The sequence below is a fragment of the Anoplophora glabripennis genome, unplaced genomic scaffold (genome assembly GCF_000390285.2).
Source record: "Anoplophora glabripennis isolate ALB-LARVAE unplaced genomic scaffold, Agla_2.0 scaffold6, whole genome shotgun sequence".
In the NCBI taxonomy this organism is placed as follows: domain Eukaryota; kingdom Metazoa; phylum Arthropoda; class Insecta; order Coleoptera; family Cerambycidae; genus Anoplophora; species Anoplophora glabripennis.
The window spans coordinates 2,453,654-2,473,231 of NW_019416749.1; the positions used below are offsets into that span (position 1 = coordinate 2,453,654).

Consider the following 19,578-nt stretch of genomic DNA (forward strand, 5'->3'; position numbering starts at 1 on the left):
TAAAATAGATTTTTGGTTTCATATATGTTAGTAATAATTAACTACCTCGACGATCAGCATTTATTTTTAGCACTAGCTAAACAAGTTTTGTTTCATTTTTTTTTGTCTTTAGTTAAATCCAGACGGATATGGATCGCACACATCGCCCACCCATCAACGACCCGATCGAACGCCACTGATGCCGAAGGAACCAGAAGACGACTTCCATTACGTGCATCGGAAGGTTTACCCAAAAAATGCCAAGTAAGTACAAATTAACAGCTTCATCGCTTTCCTGGCAGATTGATCTCTAATATCAAATTGGCTTTTATTGCCACCCAAAAAAAATTCTACTAGGCAAATCGGTTTATTTTCAAACTTCACAGTCGACAGATCACTCACTTACATACTAGGATAACCTTAATATATTCCCTGAAAATGTTTTTTTTTTGCAACATTTTGCTAGTTTCGATATACAAAGTGAGCCTTGTGTAATTAATCACATTGAAAGGCGGATAAAATCTAGTTTCTCAAATGTCTCAAATTCAATACATATCACATTAAATGACGTTTCGAAGACTTCTTCCAGTAAATGAATCATGAAATTGGATTTTATTTATCTACATCCACATACCTGCTCGATAGATAACATGCTACATTTATTTTATTAGTGCTTATCCTACCATTTAAGATTTATTACCTTTGCTGACCGAAATTGAACGAATTATGAGAAAAAATGATTTCTGTAGTGGTCAAATACTAGAAAAATTGCAATTACACGTTTACAGTTGCAAAACTGATAATAAAAAAAATCATTTGATATGTGTATACATAACATAAAAATGATAATAAGGTTTTAGGTATAAAAATACTGATATAGTACATTCCGATGGTGCAAAACAAAAATTCGCATCTTTAGAATGAAAATATCTCATGAAAATACAGTAACTCCACGCGTGCGTGGTGGGATGGAAGGCGTGGTCTTATGTTCGTCTACGGTATCGTCGGTACCGTTGAGTAAGAATTTGGAAAAATATTTGTAACTAATTATTTGTATATGTAGATCGTTATAAGGAAGTATTTATGTAAGAAAAATAAACTTACAAGTGTAGTGTAGTGCGATAAACCCAATCTAAAAATAATTGAAACAAATTCGAATTTAATATAGTAGGTATAAAAATAAAGTGAAAAGCAAAATATAAGTTAAGGTCCATCCATAAATATAATTTACAATGAAATCTGTGAAAAACATAGTAGTATAAAAAAAAATTAGAAAGTGCAAAAGATTAGAAATAATAGTAATAAGAAAAATCAACTCGAGGCTTACAAGTCGAAGAAAATAAACGTCAAATATTCTCAAAAGTCAAATATAAACAAGAACAGAATTAAAGCAATTCAATATGCGGGCAAGAATAAGTGATACAAAAAATTGTACAACAATTCAAACAGGAAAAGGAAAACGAGTTATCGACTGATTGAAAGAATTATCAGAAAATACACCAAGATTGTACCTAATTTGTAAAATAGGTACTAATAGACAACAAAGTGAATTTGCTTTTGAAAATTTCAATAGGCTTTATATAAAGTTAAGTATAAGAAAAAACTATCATTTAAGCAAATAAAAATTGTTTTTAAAAATTGTTTAAAAAAGCCTAAAATGAGAATACTATATTCTGGTAAGAAAAAAGTAACAAAGTGCCTGCTAAAAAAAGTCCCGATATCGGTCGATAGCCGCACGGTTTAAGGCGTCAGTACTTAAATCGATGTGTCGATCTGCCCGGGTTTCGAATCCCGCGGCCGGTAGACCGTAGATTAGCTATGCTTGTACGGAGGATTGGCACCCTCTGTGCAGGTATGGTAGGGTGGAAGAATGTTGGCTTGGGTCAATGTGAGAGATTGACACCGGTTGGCATTTGACCACCCCCCTAATTAATGAGGTTTTCCAGGTTTCCCTCATTCCTGCACTGAATGGTGGTTAGGGCCTACCAACATAAGTCGTTCCTGGGCGCAAATGCGGCCCGCGTAATAATAATATGCCGCCTCCTCTCCCGCACAAGTCTACGACTTCTGGGCTAACTCTCGTAGTTAGAATGAGGAGTAGAGATATTATTATTATTATATTATATATCATCGTAGGAAAAAAATATATTTTAACACCACATTTAAGTGGCAAACACGAGAAAAAAATGTTGAAACAACTTTTATTTCCTTTTTGAAATATAATCTTGAATTAAGAAGCAATTTTTCTTGAAATACGTTTTATTTAAAATAATAAGATTTTAATAAGTTTATTGTAACCTTGAACTAAATAAAACATTTTGTCGATTAAATAAAACATATTTCTCTTAAATAAACAGATTTCGGTGGAAAAAAATGGTTAATTAGAGATTGCGATATTTTAATACAAATAGGTATATGAAAATAAACGTAATTTTTATTCAAGAAAACATTTTTTTACGTGTAGAAAATCATATTTAAACAGCACGTAGTCACATTTGAAATCGAAATACTAGCAACTTCATTACTATAGACCTTGGACCTATTTTTAATTGTAAATAATCAGGCCTGGCCAAGACGCCTGAATACCAAAATATTTTCAGTTTGAAGCGAATTGGGTAATAGTGTATCATTTATTTATACAATGGAGTATAATTATCACGTTTCCTACGAAAGTTTAGACTTGAATATATTCTTCTCAGTTAAACGAAAACAAAGCCTCTACAGATAAACATCTTCATAATAAAAATCGATGATGGATTCAAAACGAACAAGAAGTGAAAGCGACGACTTTAAAAAAACGATATCACGCTTGACGTTTGTCCTTAAACACCCATTTCGCGCACCAACAATGAGGTGCAAAGCGTAAATGTCGGGCGATCATTAAAAGCACCGACCCTATTCACCCGCCAACCATCTACCTCCTCGTGCGTAAAACGAAAGCCAGCCGACAAAAATGCAACAAGATCGCACAGCAAAAGCGGCATCTCCGAACGCCGCCATAATAAGCTCCATCGGCTTCGTGAGTCCTCCCCGACTAAAAAGCCACCCCCGCCGAGCGGGAAGGGATGCCGGAGCAGATCAATAAACTCGGCATCCACTGTTTATGTACACACATACATACTATCCCCAGTTATTACCGATCACAACGGCAATTTTTCATTGAACGTTCGTGGGATTGATAAAGCGGGAAAAAAAACGAGCGTAAGGGGTGGCTCGTGAAGGGGTGGCGACCCGTAGCAGCTAGCACGTAAGGCCGAGCAAGTACTAACAAAACAGGAAAAAAAAACTTGAATCGGAATGAATATTTAATCACGGCCTTCTCAACGCTGTACAATGGGACAACTACCGTCAATTTGGGTGAGGTCGTATATAGGTCCGGATTCAGGAATACTGGCCCCTGGTCAAAATTTCTCTTTGATAATTTGTTCAATGTGTTAAGCTTCTTGACATTTTTCAACACTACGCAGATAAAGAGATTATACTTAGAGGAAACTGGGGAGCCTTGCATCTCTAAAACCTTGATGAGAATAAAATACAGGGTGATTCACAACTTATCCAAAACAGTTTGGGGATAGATGCATGATTTTTTTCTCGGAAACTACATATTATGTAGTTTCCGAGAAAAAAATTATTTAAATTGTATTATTTACAACCTTTACATCGCTGGGCTATTGTAGTCTCTAGCGTCATTCGCGTTGTGCTCTGTGCGCAATGCGTTATCTTTCCATGTGGCCCTAGGCGATTCCGAGTACTGATCTCCGATTTTAGTGTTAACGATAGTGTTTACATTAGTTTTTCGTGTCAAAAATGGCTTACGTGTGAAGCAAGACAACATTTGTGTTATGGGTAAGACCGGTTTAAATGTGTTTACACATCCGTAGTTGGACAAAATTTTGAATAGTTGTAAAATCAATTATGTCAGATTATTTTATTAAATAAAGCCACAAATTAATTTTATTAATTAATAACAACAGCGGCAAAAGCAGTTGAATTTGCTGATATAAAATAGGTGTTACAAAATTTTATTTATGTATTTCTTTCCTCAGTAAAGAAATTCTTTCATTTTTTGTCAGTTCGTTTTTTTTTACACTTTACCACCGTGCCAGTCGCCGACTGTATGCTTTGCATTGCGCAAGATCAGGTTTTACAGTGGACCAGTTTCCAGTGCCGTGCAGAAGTGTATTTTTAAATTTTCGAAGTGGTCTTTTTGATTTTCTTTTACAAAATTGTATTTATAAGAGTCTGTTCTGAATTTTGATGATAAAGTGAGAAAACTTTATTTTCTTGAAAGATCTTGGAACTGATTTTAGTGTTAAGAACTAAAGCTTCTGTGATGTCATTCACTGTGACAGATAGATTGTGTAACAGAACTGATTCTGGTTTTAAGAAATAAAGTTAGTGTACTTCTGTATAGCTTAAAATACTGTTACTATGAATCAGATTTGTAAGCGTCGCCATCAATTAAACTAAAATTTTATTTTTTGCAACTGCGTGAAGATCTCGTGTTGTGGCATGATCCATTTCTTTCGTTATTTAGTGTTTCCATTTTCCTTTTTTTGTATATAAAGTTTTACATTTACTTGTTATTGACTCCATGTGTATATATTTCAACATTATTATTATTGTTTTTAACATTCCCTACAATTGTTTTCGTGTAGATGCGTACATTTTTTATCACCACTTGACAAAGGTTTAAGACATATATAAAACCATTTATGAAGTACCATATACCATAGACCATAGCTTGTTTGTAATAAATCTATGTTATGTTACATGTAGATTTTGTTGGCAGTTTTTAACATGTTTCCTTATCGTATTGTCTTGTGGGTTGTTTTTTAATGCCTAGACTTCCTCTTTTACACCTTTTTGTTTCAGTATGTTATTCTTAGTTCGATGTTGGTAAATTTTATTTGCTGTTGGCGCTGTGATGATCTTATATAATATAGGCCAATCATCAGTCTATGGTGAACTCTGGGTTCTATTTATTTAGCTAGAGGTTTGTACACGGACGTAAATTGTTTGTGCCAGTAGTTATGTATGTGCTTCTGCATCTGGACTTATCAATGTTTTTAGTATCATCGTTGTCAGGTCTTCGTTTGTGATGAGTTATTCTGATTTTGTTGTGGTATGCTGTGGTATCTCATTGTCGTCTTTTATCCATGTATCATGTTCATTATAATGTACTGGAATGTGTTATATGTTACTCCAATACTTTGTTATTTGTCCTTTACTTGGTGGTGCTATATCAGTTGTACTGCAAATGTAATTGTGTCATAGAATTGTTTCTCTCTATTTCTAATCACTGAATGTTGTATTGTTCTTTCATTTGACTTCTTATACTTTCATACAAGCCGAAAAAACTACAAGTGTTTATTTAATTCCTTCTAATGTTTCTTACATTGGTTGTTTTGTGCCCAATTGCATGGGCAATTTTTTTTCGTTGTAATTTGTTTGTTATTTCCTTGAATGTATTGGGTTATTCTACCTATGACTTGTCTCAGATTGTCTATTTTTTTATAATCTTATCTGCCATTATGGTTTCCTTGAATTTTAAATATTGTTTGTTTATCATTTATTGTCTTTTTTGGTTCAATGCAATTATAATACTTGTAGAAGCGTATATGAGTATTTCTTGATGGATTATGTATGTAGTCAGTGTTCTTTAATCTAGATAAGATTGGTATTATCTTTCGTTTGTTATTTTTTGTAGACTTATTCCTTCTCGTTCTCGTTCGAGGTCTTGATTTTCCTAACAACAGTTTTAGTTGTTGTTTGCATTATTATCGCCCGATATCAATTTCTTTCCTTCGGTGAGTACCATCCGGAGCATTTGTGATTCTTCTGCAATCTCATTTTAATCTTTTCTTAATTTCAAGTAATGTTAGTCTTTTACTATCTACTATCTCTCTCTTCTGGTATATTAATCTTTCCTGTAACTGGGTGTTAAACTTTTTAGAAATGATGACATTATTACTAGAGTTTGGTAACCTGGGTTATGACCCCACTGACCCTTTAGGCAATCCGGCCCTGGTTCGTAAGGTTTACTAGGTCAAAATCCCGGGCTAGCTGCGCCCCAGCCAATCGCGCCGCTAACGGCGAGCCCATGTGATCCTCCGCAGCTTCCCTACCCCCATCTCCGGCATTCCGAGAGATTTTAGTCCGTGAGCGGCGGGGCATCCTCTGTCCGAAGAGATTTTTCCGGGAAATACCGTGCCGATGCGACATCCTACCCCTTGCGACCCCCATCTTCCCGCTATGTGGACGGTGTCGTCGCCCTAAAGAAGAACCAGTCGAAACATGTCCTCCTAAAGGTAGCAGCAACTCGATTCCGACCTCGCAATCATCGATTCATTTTGGAATAATGTGATATCGCCAACGAACCAAACGGAATAGAGAAGACTTCGCGTATATTTTTCCGGGTGTTTTGTTTAAACGGTTTCCGACCCCCCCGTTCGACATGGTGGGCGGTGAAGTGAAGGTTGCCACTGTCGAGGTGGAGTCCGTGGACAATATGGCGACGCTTCCGGTATCGCGGGCCCACGGCGGAAGCGATTGCAACGCCGAGAAGAACGGTTCCAGCAAGGAGATGGATCTGAAATACGTGCAGCCCAAACCGGATAAAAGGTACGCCGTGTTTCTGTTGTTTCCCCATTCAGTGATTGTGCCTTTGATGGGCGGCCGAGCGGAACATTTGACGATCGGCGGTTCCCGCGTTGCTCCTTTGTTTTCTTGATGATGCGACTCGTGATGAGATGCTGAGCGATTCATTGCTCCTGTGATGTGGTCAAAGAGCATTCCGTTCTCATCTGATCTACTTTTATCAAATTGAAACATCTTTTCGGAAAAAAATTACTCATATTTTCCTGAAATTTACTCAAAATGTGAATTTATAAATCGATATGTGTATATTTTCAGTACCTAAAGAGTATTTTTGCTAGGAAACAGAGAAACATCAAATTAAAGAGAAAGAAAAATGTATGCATGAACAAAGAATATATATACTTTCTTACGTACTTATATATTCCCAAGCTGACAAGGTACAATGTGTCAAAATGAAGGAATAATAACATTAAATAAATTTTAAAAAATTTTGCTAAAATACTATACACAACAAGTAAGTGTAGATTAACAAAGTCAGTAACACTTAAAAATATATGTAAACTGAGATTTTCGGTAAAATAATACACTATACCGATTTTCAACAAGTATACCTTTTTTATGTAGAATTGTCCACGGAGTCTAAAAATGATTCCCAACTGATTATTAGGTCATTGACGTAGAAGTTGGGGTAAAAAAATCCCGCTTTACTGCCCTTTACTACGCCACTGACCTGCAAAATTTTGTAAATTTTATAGTAAATTATGCACATGAGTAAATGTTAACGCCACACCAAATTTGAATCAATTCGTTATAAGAATAGCAAAGATTTCATAAATAATATGATTTTAAAAACCGACCAATACAGCCCTGTACAGTGGAAACGTGTGACTTAGACCCTTGGTTTATAAGGCAATTCTAAATTATTTATTGAGTTCTACTTGTGGTTAAAGTTTGATTCACTCGAACTGAAACACCCTGTATAGTACTACTACTGCATTATTACACATCACAGACGATATTGTGGAGGCTACTGATGAGGGAAGAGTGACTTGTCTTGTTTTGTTGGATTATAGTAAGGCGTTTGATACCTTGGATCACGATATTCTCATCAGTAAGTTAAAATTTTATGGATTTGGTGATTCATCCGCGTCTCTAATCAATAGTTTCTTGCATGATCGTAATCAAAAAGTAATTTTTGACTCAAAGGTGTCTGACGCCTTACCAATAAATTTTGGCGTACCCCAAGGCTCCATACTTAGCCCCTTATTATTTTCTATATACATCTCGGACTTCAATCAGGTTTTAAATATATGTAATATTCATCATTACACTGATGATTCTCAAGTATACTTCAACTTTTTTATTGGACTTATCAATTCGTTAACGTAGCAATCAACAACGATTTAAATTCCTTATTAAATATTTCAGTTGCTCATAAATTAAAATTAAATCCTAAAAAATCTAATATCTGTTTTGGTTCCAGAATTAAAAGAAATTTAATAAAAGAATCTCTAAACGTTAAAATAGCAAATGAGTTTAAAAATTACTAATTAATGTACAAATTTAAGTCTGTGGTTTGATGAAAGTTTGAGGTTTTCCAAGCATATAAATTATTTATGTCAAGTATCTTATAGTACTTTTAAAACAGCTGTATCCAAATCGAGACCTAATGAACTCGGAAGTAAAATTAAACCTCTGCAATACTTTAGTAATCTCAAAAATCTCATACTGCAATACTGTCTATGGACCCGCACTTTTAAAGACTGATTCAACACGTTTACAGAGAATTCAGAATTGTTGCTTCAGATTCGCTTTTGGAATAAAAAAAAATTGATCGTGGTATTACTAACTTGATTCACAACTCTAATCATTTGAAGCTTGATAAATTTCGTAAATAACTCTTACTGTATAATATTCATAAAGTCTTAATTACTCAGTCCCCATTATATTTATTTAAAAAACTACACAAAACTTCACAAAAATACTTCGAATTTTGATTCCCGTTATGCCCATTTCCTCGAAATTCCTCGCCACGCCACTGCTCTGTACACTAGAAGTTTCTCTTATAATGCACCTAAGGAATACAGCAATTTGCCGGTCGAGTATAAAAATTTTTCCTTAGTTAACTTTAAAAAGAAATTTAAAAAATTATTGCTAGAAACACGTTAATCTTGATGTTATTTGGCTCATTTTTCTGATATTATTTTTGTAATTATTGTCCACCGTTTCGACATAGTTGATGTACTTACTTTTAGTTGGTTTTGCGAAAAAATGTTCAGTCATTAAATTCAGAATGTATTATGCACGTTCCTCTATTCACATTTCATTGTATTTAAATTTACTTTTTTTTATTAGGGCAAATTGATACTTCGCCATACTTATTGACAGCCTTAGCCTTATGCCTAGAAAACTATACTTATCTGAGACAAATGAGTCTCATTTTCTCTAAAATTAGTTCCTAATTTAAAATTCTGAAAATGTCGTGGGTTCTCTTCTATGCATTATGAAAATAAATCACGAATTCTGTATGAGATTACGAGAAGGAATCACGGAATACGAGCTGCAAGCAATTAGGTTTAGATTTACAACTAAGGAAACATTACGGAATCTCCATCACAAACAAAAAGAAAGTAAATTAAGTAAGTAAAAATATTGGTGAATGTCAGTAGATGTTGATGGAGTAGATTATTAAAGCGCTATATTGTTATAATGATAGCTGGTAATTGATTATATTGATACCTATAATATGTAAGCAGATTAATAAAATTAAAACAATCGTTAAACTTCAATTGTCAACTCCCAACTTCTTCTTTAACATATTCCTACTGTTTGTAGTATTTTAAGCCAAAGACTAGTCAGAAACAAACAAACAATCTTCACTTCATTAACATTTGTTATTGCTATATGCCTAAGTTTATTTACCAAAGCGTAGCTCTTAGGCAGTAAAAGTGGCAAGAAAAGTACTTAAACTCAATTTAGCGTAATTACAAATGTTTTTCCTGTTAGTGATTCGGAATGGTAGCAGTGAATTAAAGCAAAGCAATCACTCGACTCAGCCGTCGTAGTACTCGAGTGTAGACGAGGAGGCGAATGTATAAAACGCGGCACTTGTGTTTGGTCGCTATCAAATTACAGTCACAAAGCATACACTTACAAAGTAAAAAAAAGTAAGAACAACGATCGCAGTATAGTGTCAAGTGAGACGGCTGTTAAAAAGTGATTTTAATTTAAGTTTTAAACACCTCTGTCATAATTTTATGGAGATAATCAAAACAGTCCAACAAAACATCCAGCATACGTTGTTTATTCATAAAAGATCTAGACCGTCCTCAGAGTGAAGAAAAAAACAGTATGGTTTCAGGCTTATTCGATATCTAATACAATATAACCCATCAACATCCCTATTTCCAGCCAACCATACGTCAACGCCAGCCATATTCAAACGGCTATAAACAATTTCCAGATCTAATCGAGCCCATCTGCTAACGACACTTCAGTTTAAATTTATTGCCGTCATAAAGCGATCCAAAAATTGCCCTCCTTATCGTTACCTCTGGGAGTGTGGCCACTGTAAACAAATAAATCGTCAATCTACCCCTTACGAGCGCGGCACAAACAACAAGGTGCTAAATTAAATCCTGACAAACTGGTAAAGAGAAAAGTCGATCAGGAAATGAAGAAATGGCAGAAAATTATTCTAGCTCAGTTTTCATTAGTTTCATGTTTGTAAACGGGGAAAAAGATAAATGAAAATTAGAAAAAATTAATTTGATAATGTGCGTTCAAATTTATGGCGGAGGTGCCGGTTTCAAAAGATTAAGATAAAGTCTTCAAATATAAAGTTGCACAAAATGTAAATCTATCTAAATGAATCAAAAGAAACAACGTTTTTAAATGATACTAATGGAAAACAAAATATGTTGAATCCTATACATGAGGCTTACTCCAAAATAAATCCATACGTAGGTACCGAGTGTAACTTAAATGCATACCTAACAATATTTCAGAAGGTGATTCTTTGGATCATTTTAAGAAGAAAATTTTGTGTGAATATATGTCAGAAAGGCCTAAGTTTCGATATAGAGGGTGTCATTTTTTTTTTAATAATACAACGTTTACACAAATATATCTGAAAATGTTTGAGGTAAATTGATGAAATTTGGGTTAGTGATTTAGCTAAGTAAAGGTAAAAATTCGCAGCAGAATGAGAAAAGGATTTAATTGTGAGAAATAACATTTATTAGATCTAATTAAATCATTTATTTGTGAGTATGTTACAATAAGTTGTCATTCTATAATATTTTCGTCCTTAATAATGCACATTCACACCTCACAATGTGCAGGTACAGTAATGGCTGATGCTGTTCTGTTCTACATGCTCCGTTAATTGTTTTCAGTTTTATTCGGAAAAGGAACTGTTTTCGAGTTATTTTTTGAAATCTAAAAAAAAATTACCACAGTTGAAAAAAACGGCAGTAACTATAAAACTACTCTTTCCACTGACAAAATCAATAGAAATATTTTAGAAATACGATCATAAATACGGTGAAAAGTCGGTGGAGTAAAAATGTTTATTTCATTTCGCGAGAAATACGCTTAGGAAATTCAAAATTTCTACGCTAATAATTTATTTTAACCTTCGATGACATTATAATCGAAATCGTATTTTTAACAAAAAAATTTTATGTATGTTATCCTATGAAAACGAGCAGTTTTTGACTTATTGTCGTTTATTCAACTGTAACGTAAGGTAATCTTATTTTAGACTAAAGAAATTAAGAGTTCTAAAATGATTATTTGATGATGAAATTGCATTGATAGTACAATATAAACATATTACACTTCTCAATATGTGAAAATATCATTATTATTCAAAATTTTAGTTTAACTGTAACAATTTCCAAAACCAACAGTTATGTATAAACTATAACAATAAACAATTTGTGTTTTCATAGAATGCAACATTTAGTGTAAGCTACTTTGTCTGTGCAAGAACAATGTTGAAGGCTCAGTTTTCTCTAAAGTAAAAAACCAATATTATAATAATGTTGTATTTTGCTTAAAAGAAGTGCATTATATTTATTAAATTTTGAATAGTTGACACGTGTCTACAACAATTTCTACGTTAACACGAACATGTTTAAATTTTTTATACCAAATTTATAAAAAATGTAATAAATATAAAAGATACAGGCAATATGTAGTACATCGCATGAAAGAGGAAAAAACAAGCAAATTTTTGTAGCACAACCTGCTTCGACGACAATTTTTTTGTTCTCGTAGAGGGCGCAGCAAATTATATACGATATTTTAAAAATCTGTTTGCACTAGGTAAAAGATATCAGTTTTGCCATGAAATTTTATTAAAATAAGTTTTCTCTTTCTCTTAAAATAAAAAAGTTAGACGGCCCTAAACTGTCGGTACTTTCCGTTTTTTTTTGTGATTTCTCATAAAGTTGACCATGGATCACAAATTTGTTTTTACGAGCATAAAGGCCTCAAAAAAACATGTAAAGATTTTTGTCGAGCGTCGTATATATTAAACGAGATTCATAGGTGTCGCCCTCTTATAGTAGACAGCCTGTATATACAGACACAATTCCAAAATATACACATCAGTTAAAACAGTTCTTAAAATGATCCATGAAAACACCTAAAACATTTTTACAAATTTAAAATACACCCTGTACATTATCGGAACGTCGCACTCAAAAAATTCAAAATTTCTCTATTTCAGTGAAAAGTGAAACCCATATTGAGCAACATTTTCCCTTTCCATTCAATCTGGAAACCGGCACTGTTAAAAACGCTTAAATATTCCCCATTGAACTCGGTTGAACTGTTTCGGAAGTAGCGCAAAATGTTTACCTCTCACCTGCAAACCGATTTCAGTGATTTAGCACTCATCAACTGACATCATCTGGATATTTTCACTAGTTCATATCCGAAACCAAATAATCGGTGTAGAGGGGGACGCGTCGTATCGCGAACCTCTGAATTTTTCGGTATTTTTAGAAAATTAGTTCATTAGCGGTGTAGTGTGTAGTTAGTCACTTGTGTTTGTGTCCCGTTCCTTCGCAGGATGTTGAGGCTTTTCTGTGTTGCCGAGGCCCCTCGGTACGTACATTTTTAATTGGATACTGCCATTTTTCCACTTGCATTTCAAGTGTTCCTTACAACTGTTCTATAAAACAAGGAATGGATCTGTTTTCAATACTTAACACATACATATTTTGTTCCATTTAATAAACAGGACACTTAAACACAAATAAATTAAGTTTAAACATAATTTAACCAAATGTGTTGAAATACAATATAACCAAATTCAAAATTGTTGTTGACACTGACTATTATATACACGGAAAAAAATGTTTTTTTAAAAATGTACATAGAAAATACGATTAACTGCACTTTGTGTGACATCCATTAAAGGCTTTTTAAAATTGTTATAAATAATTCTAACTAGAAACACCATAATGTAGTATCATATGTTTCAGTGAATCTTTTCACAATATACATACATATACTAATTTTTGACTATAAACACAAATGTGGTTATAATTTATAGAATTCAGTAGTAATTAAATTTTACTACTTTCTTTTGTGGAACTGCACGAAAATTCTTATTATGCAGTGTGGCCAATTAAGTCGGCAACATATGGGATACTTTTTTATTATTGGTTTTATGAAAAAAGAATGTATTCCTTGTCGTGACGATACGACGCAAAACAGCTGATTCGTTCGTCGGTTGTCTCGCCTATGACACACTGATGAGTACTAATAAGTCCGAAACCGGTCTGTGCCTGGTGGGACCAGCTGATGAGCGATCCTAGCTGTTGTACTGGGTGTCGCGAGTATAATTCAATGCCGGTAGGGGCATATAGCCCTCGGTGTAGTTGTTTCTCGCAACACTGACAATTAAAATGGAAGATATCTTGTTTATGTTTATCCAAATACACGTGTATACGTTTACGATTCCATAAATATATGGTTTTTCGCTTTCTTTTAGCAATATTGACGAAACCTTTCTCTCAGTCTATAATTTAAAATCAAAACATTCGTACTTCACGGACACATATTCCTGGCACATTACGGAAGTTCTATTTTTGTTATTAAATAACAATTTTAATTCATTCCTAAGGCCTGCTGCTAGAATGCATAAACAAAATGACGTTTTAATTTTTCCGAATTTTAACCAAAAAGAAAACCTCTGATCATCTTTTTAACATCTGATTCTAACAAATTTTATTGTGTACTAGGTGTTCCGTAATTTTCTTTTTTTTTGCAATTATCTCATTGCTGTTGATAAAAAGTCCTACAGAATCAGAATATGCTATAACAAAAAGCAATTGAACATCAATTTAAAAAGATGTGGCCCTGTTTATTTAACATTGTAAATTTTCGTTAAATCACAATTTCAACACTACTTTTTAAATATTTTTATTAACATAATAACAACGCAATAAACCAAATGAGGTTTTAAGTAATGATATTATGAGTAACAGCTACTCTGCGGACTAAAGCTCCGTCCATCATCAATATCTATTAAATTATTAAATCATTCGTCAATATAACCACCAGATCGGTTTCTGAGTTATTAATTCAATGATGGTCGAGACTCTAGTCCGCAGAGTAGTTGTGTCCCATATTGTTTGTTCAAATTTTTTAGGCATAGTACGACAGTGGTGTTGCTGGTATAGTACCTACAAGTTAGACACAAAGCACTGCTTCTAAATAGTTAGATCATTTGAGCATAGTTTCATTATGATGAGAACTGATAAGTCCGAAAGCGGTATATGTCTGGTGGTTTGACTTACGTTCAATAGTGGTGGGGGCTTTAGTTCTCAGAATAGCTGATTATAATCTGCCGCTGTCGTGATTTTGATTATAAAGTTGGTAGCTTTTTTGGACAACAGGAATTCAATGATTAACTGAAACACAGAAACCTCCATGTCATAATATAATTTGTTTTGTTTTCAATTCTCAAGTTTGTTCGTGAATTTGGGTAATATCAAAACAAAATTTAGTTTAACGATGTCAACATTTTCTGAAAATTTTATTACTACAGATTTCAGCATTCTACAACTATTTCTTTGATTTGACGAAAAAATTATATTTTTTTGCAGGACCTCCCTGTTCATAATCATGAGCTTCGTGTACGCCAAACTCCTGGTCGTGGTGTGCATAGCCTACGTCATCTCCGACGTGGTGACCCACAGCATCCCCCTCTACTACTACGAGGGCTTCTTCACTTACCTCTACGGCATGAGCATCCTATTCCTGCTGTACGTGTTCTGTTTCCTGCTGCAGGAGAGTTCCTGCTGTTCGGGGGGCGGTGAGAAACAGGCCAAGCAACCGCCGCCCAAGCAGAAGTCCAAGGAGAAAGAAAAGGAGAAGGAAAAGAAGAAAGAGGAGGAGAAGAAGAAGAAGGAGGAGAAGGAGAGGCAGAAGAAAGAGAAGAAGGAGAAAGAGAAGGACAAGGACAAGAAGAACAAGAAGCAGGAGAAGGTATGGATGATGCTGTTTTGTTATTAGATGTTCATCGTGACAATTAATCTCGTTTGCCATGGAAATACGAAGTTTCCTTTAATAAAAGAAAACGACACAGGGGTATGATTGAATATGAAAAACTTAAAATACTTTGCAGTGAAAAAAATATGCTAAAGTAACGAAAACAATACATAGAGGGCGTAACTAAAATGCTTGTCCAATCTTGGCCAATGGCGAATTCTGTCAGTTAAGAAGAAATTCCCACAAACGCTCTTTATTTTCCAAATATGGGTTTAAAATTTAAAAAAATCATTTTTAATTTAGAAGAAAATGGTTGAAGCGACTTAAATTTGAAATACAGCTTTGATTTTGAATTATTCATAAACGTATTGATGTGACACAGATTTTTCTACATGCAGGGACATAGTTTTGGGGGGTAGATTTGGTAATTTTCGTTGACATTTTTTTTCATTCAAGATATTTCCAATCGGAATCACTGTTAAGATCTGTCGTTTTAAAGATTTTTTTGTTCATCGGACTTCAAAACAAAGTTAGCTAAATTTTAAATGGAATTATTTTTACTTTGCTTTTTTTAAATAAAAATCGAAAGAAAAGGAAGTATTTATTTTTTTTTAGTGGCATGTGGTTAAGTATTAAATTCTATAGGTACTATTTTGTCTGTGCAACCTTTTCAGTATCTAATAATTGCTGTACTGATTGATTCGCCCTGTATATAAGTATAATGACTACAATAATAAATATTCCTAAGTTAAATATATTAGTCAATTTTTAATTTAGAAAAAAATAGCGTTATTATGATCAGCCAAAATAATACTCACAAAATATAGGATTTATTGGCAAAATTGTAATAGCTTTCGTTTATTTTGACTAAAATCAAATTGCCATATTGAAAGAAAGTCAATATTTAAAAAAATCTAAATATTTCTATTTTTAATTTTTTTAAATGGTGGTGATTTTATTTTTAATTTAAACTTTAGTACACATCTCGATTCAAATAATTACGTTTCCTATGAAATAAAATATTATTTGATCTTTTTTTAAAAGTTTTTTACAATATAAAATAAACTATATTTTGTCACTCTGTTTCTCTAAAAGGAAACATTTTCGCCTATTTATCTGCGCCATTAATGTTGGACCGGCATTTGAATTAGACCCTGTATAAAATGTTCGTTCATTATCCGAAAACCATATCCAAAATAAGTGCTAACGGAATTTTAAAAAGAAAAATATCCAGAATTGCACCACAGCTACAGCGAAACTCGTATTTTCTATTGCAAGCAACTAATACTGTTCGACTCCCAAAATGACATTAAACATATCATACCGATATAACAAGGGTGGATCATTTATTTTGTTCCAATTACCTTGATTTACCTTTTTTTTCGTTAACACCCACTTTAATTTAACTAACCCCTAATTTGATTTAAGATTGTTTTGTTTTTTTTTTATTAACACTTTCGATTATGTTTTTTTGTGTTGTTGTTGAGCATGTTGTGCGTGTAGAGGGAGAGGTTTCCCCTCAAGATGCGTGACGTGGTCCAGCGACGAGCGGTGGTCCCTCCAATTTCCCAGGTGAGAGAATGAGAGAAGGTTGGTGTCTCGTATCCGACCCCCAACCCTTCACGTTCCTTTTACTTTCCGTTTCCGTGCACGAAAAGCTGTGTTGGGTAACGTTACGGGTGTATAGTGCGTTCGCGGTGGTTTTAGCATTGTTGGCGTCCTTGAAAAATTGAAGAATGAGTAGAATATCCAGTAGATTTTTCTTTAGAATTTTCACATACATAAATGATCCAATTCTCCGAACTGAAATACTTGATAAAAGATTTTTTCAATTATGTAAAAGCCAATATAGAATAGTATATTGCATTAAATAGAGTAAATTGTCCCTCAATGACGTCGCAAGGAATATTTATTTTCTTTGGTACTTAAATGAGGTCAAAATGAAGAAAGAAAAAAATATAGATTTCATACTTTATAACTTATTTTGATTTTATAATGCAGTTTAAACAGTTCCAATATAAAAAATTAAGTAGTTTTTGAGATATCACATCATAAAGTTAAAGTTGCTTGAAATTCATGATAATTTTAAAGTCTTGAATTGGATCACCGTTTCCAGTAATACAGAGGCGTAAGATAACAGTTTTCAAAATACAGCGAGTATTAATATTGCGGAGTTTCGTCACAACGTGACAACAGCGCTTAATCTGCTGATGGGCACTACGTGTAAACGCGGCAACTTGTCCTATGGAAAAAATGTAAACAGCTATTATTGTGAAACATTTAGTAAATTTCAAGACAATTGTTTTCCAGTTTTTAAATAAATAAAATAAAATGTATCGATTTTGTAGTACGAAGATACTGCTGTGCTTAAATTTTAGCTCGAATTTTAGTAATTATGAATCTCTTAAAACAGGAACTTAACTTTTAATCAAATTATGAATTTGAAAAATACGTCATCCAAATAATCATACGTATTAAAGTAATTTAAGTACTTACCAAAAAGCAAAATTCGGAAATTTTTAAACGCACAAATACAAAACAAACTACAATATATGCTCAAAATGTCCACCACCATTTTCGATGCACGCACGACACCTTCGAATCCAATTTTCGCGCACTCGCTGGAAAACACCTCAAGAAAACGAAATAGTGGTACGCAAAAAACCCTCCGACACGGTCGAATCCAGATACCAACTGAATTGCGTATTGGTGGTTGCTGGACACCTTAGTACCTCGTGTTAATAAACCGCCGCGTCGTTGTCACATTGCTCGATATATGAATTTTACCGAATTTTAAATTTATTACAACGCTAATTATTTTATAGAATAAAGAAGTTCAAAAAAGTGATAAACATTGTATTTTATGGTATTCTATGCACGCGTTTATGTCAGTATTCCTTAATTAATCAAACTTTTGTACATCAAGTTGGAGATTTTGATAATTTTTTTTCTCTGAAATGATTGAGTTAGGACCCATGTCATATAAGGTGTTTTTGTTTATTTTAATGTATTCTATCGTTTGTTAAAATTAAGGCAGTCAAACTTCTAACACCCTGTATAGTCCTTAAATATAATAAAATTCGTTGAAAACTATATATTTCTAGTGAAATTACCCTGTATATTCTGAATTGAAATGTGATTAATACTCTAGGCGCCTATTATAATGACGAATGGTATCAATTTCTATAAAGCTCTGTACTAATAGCACAAGAGGAAGTGAAATATCGCATTTCATTTCTTTGGTTGTAACTAGTAAATCTATAAATAGGCAAGAGCAACGTTCTGTTTATTTTTGTTTTTATTTCTGTTAAAACCATATTTACTTTTAATCTTCTTATCCATGTTTTCTTTTAATCAACGCATCTTTTTGTGCACCGCAAATCCTTTGGTATGAAAAGTATAGCTTTATCTTTATTTTTAATCTTCTGTTTTAAAAGAAAGCTGATATAAAATTAATTTCTATAACACGACACAAACAGAAAATCACAAATGAACAACACTGAAAATAATTTAGGGATGGAAAAAAATAATGGATGTGAACTAAACAGAATAAGAGTGATGATACTACACGATGCATGGCTTTGCTTTGTGTGACTCCTTCTCACGGTTTTTAGTGCCAAGGATGCCGCTCGAAAATTCCGGTGCAGCTGCATCCTTATCCGGGATTACGTGTCGATTCGTTCCCAGCTTTAATTTTAAATCAGCTTTCGGAATGCGAGGAAGTGCATAAGACCACATACTCCAAGCAAGACACGCACAATCATGACTTTTAAATTTTTTTTTATTTCGGGCTTACGGTGAGCGCGGTATTTCCACTTTTAAAATCAGTTAAAATTTGTCGTCTCTATATTATAAAAAATAACGATAAATGCTTTGGACCAACATAAAAAGTCTGATGCTGATGACTTTAGATCATGTAGATAGAGATTGTACCGTAAAACGATGACTTATTTGATGATTTATGATTTATGAAAACAAAATGGCAAATGAATTGCGAGGATTAGTATAATTATTTGTCTAACGAAAAATTAGTGCTTAATGAAAACAGTAATAAAACTAAATCATGAATTTACAGTTCTAAAAATAAATACAGCAGGGCCTCGATAATCCGAACACCGAAAATTTATACCCTGTTCGGATTCACGAAGCGTTCGGATTATAGTATGTAGACATTTTGAAAGGGATTTTTCGAAATAAAACAAAAATATTTTACATTATAATGTATTTATTTAAGTATGTACGTTAGATGTATGTTAGATGCAATGCTATTAATCACACTTTTTTAAAGAATTCCACTATAGTGCTTTGACGAGTAGTATTTAGCGACATAGAAAATGCTTTATCCCTTAATTTACGTAACAGCATTTTTTCCAGAATAGAAATGTCGACTTCATCTGCCCATTCCAAACAAAAAACGCACTGCGTATGACACTGGCGAGACAGAAACTGTGAGAAACGGCGGTTGCGCAGGGGTAAGGGGGGTCGTTC

At 33.5% G+C, this 19,578-nt stretch overlaps 1 protein-coding gene across 4 annotated transcripts in view; it reads left to right on the forward strand.

The window, feature by feature from the left end:
- The window catches only part of LOC108912095, a 71,937-nt gene that overhangs the window by 37,507 nt on the left and 14,852 nt on the right, over positions 1 to 19,578 (forward strand). For all 4 annotated transcript variants that reach the window (XM_023455390.1, XM_023455389.1, XM_023455392.1 and 1 more), the window contains exons 3-4: positions 113 to 243; positions 14,706 to 15,087. In XM_023455390.1, coding sequence (XP_023311158.1) covers positions 113 to 243; positions 14,706 to 15,087 — 513 coding nt within the window. The remainder of the gene's footprint in view (positions 1 to 112; positions 244 to 14,705; positions 15,088 to 19,578) is intronic.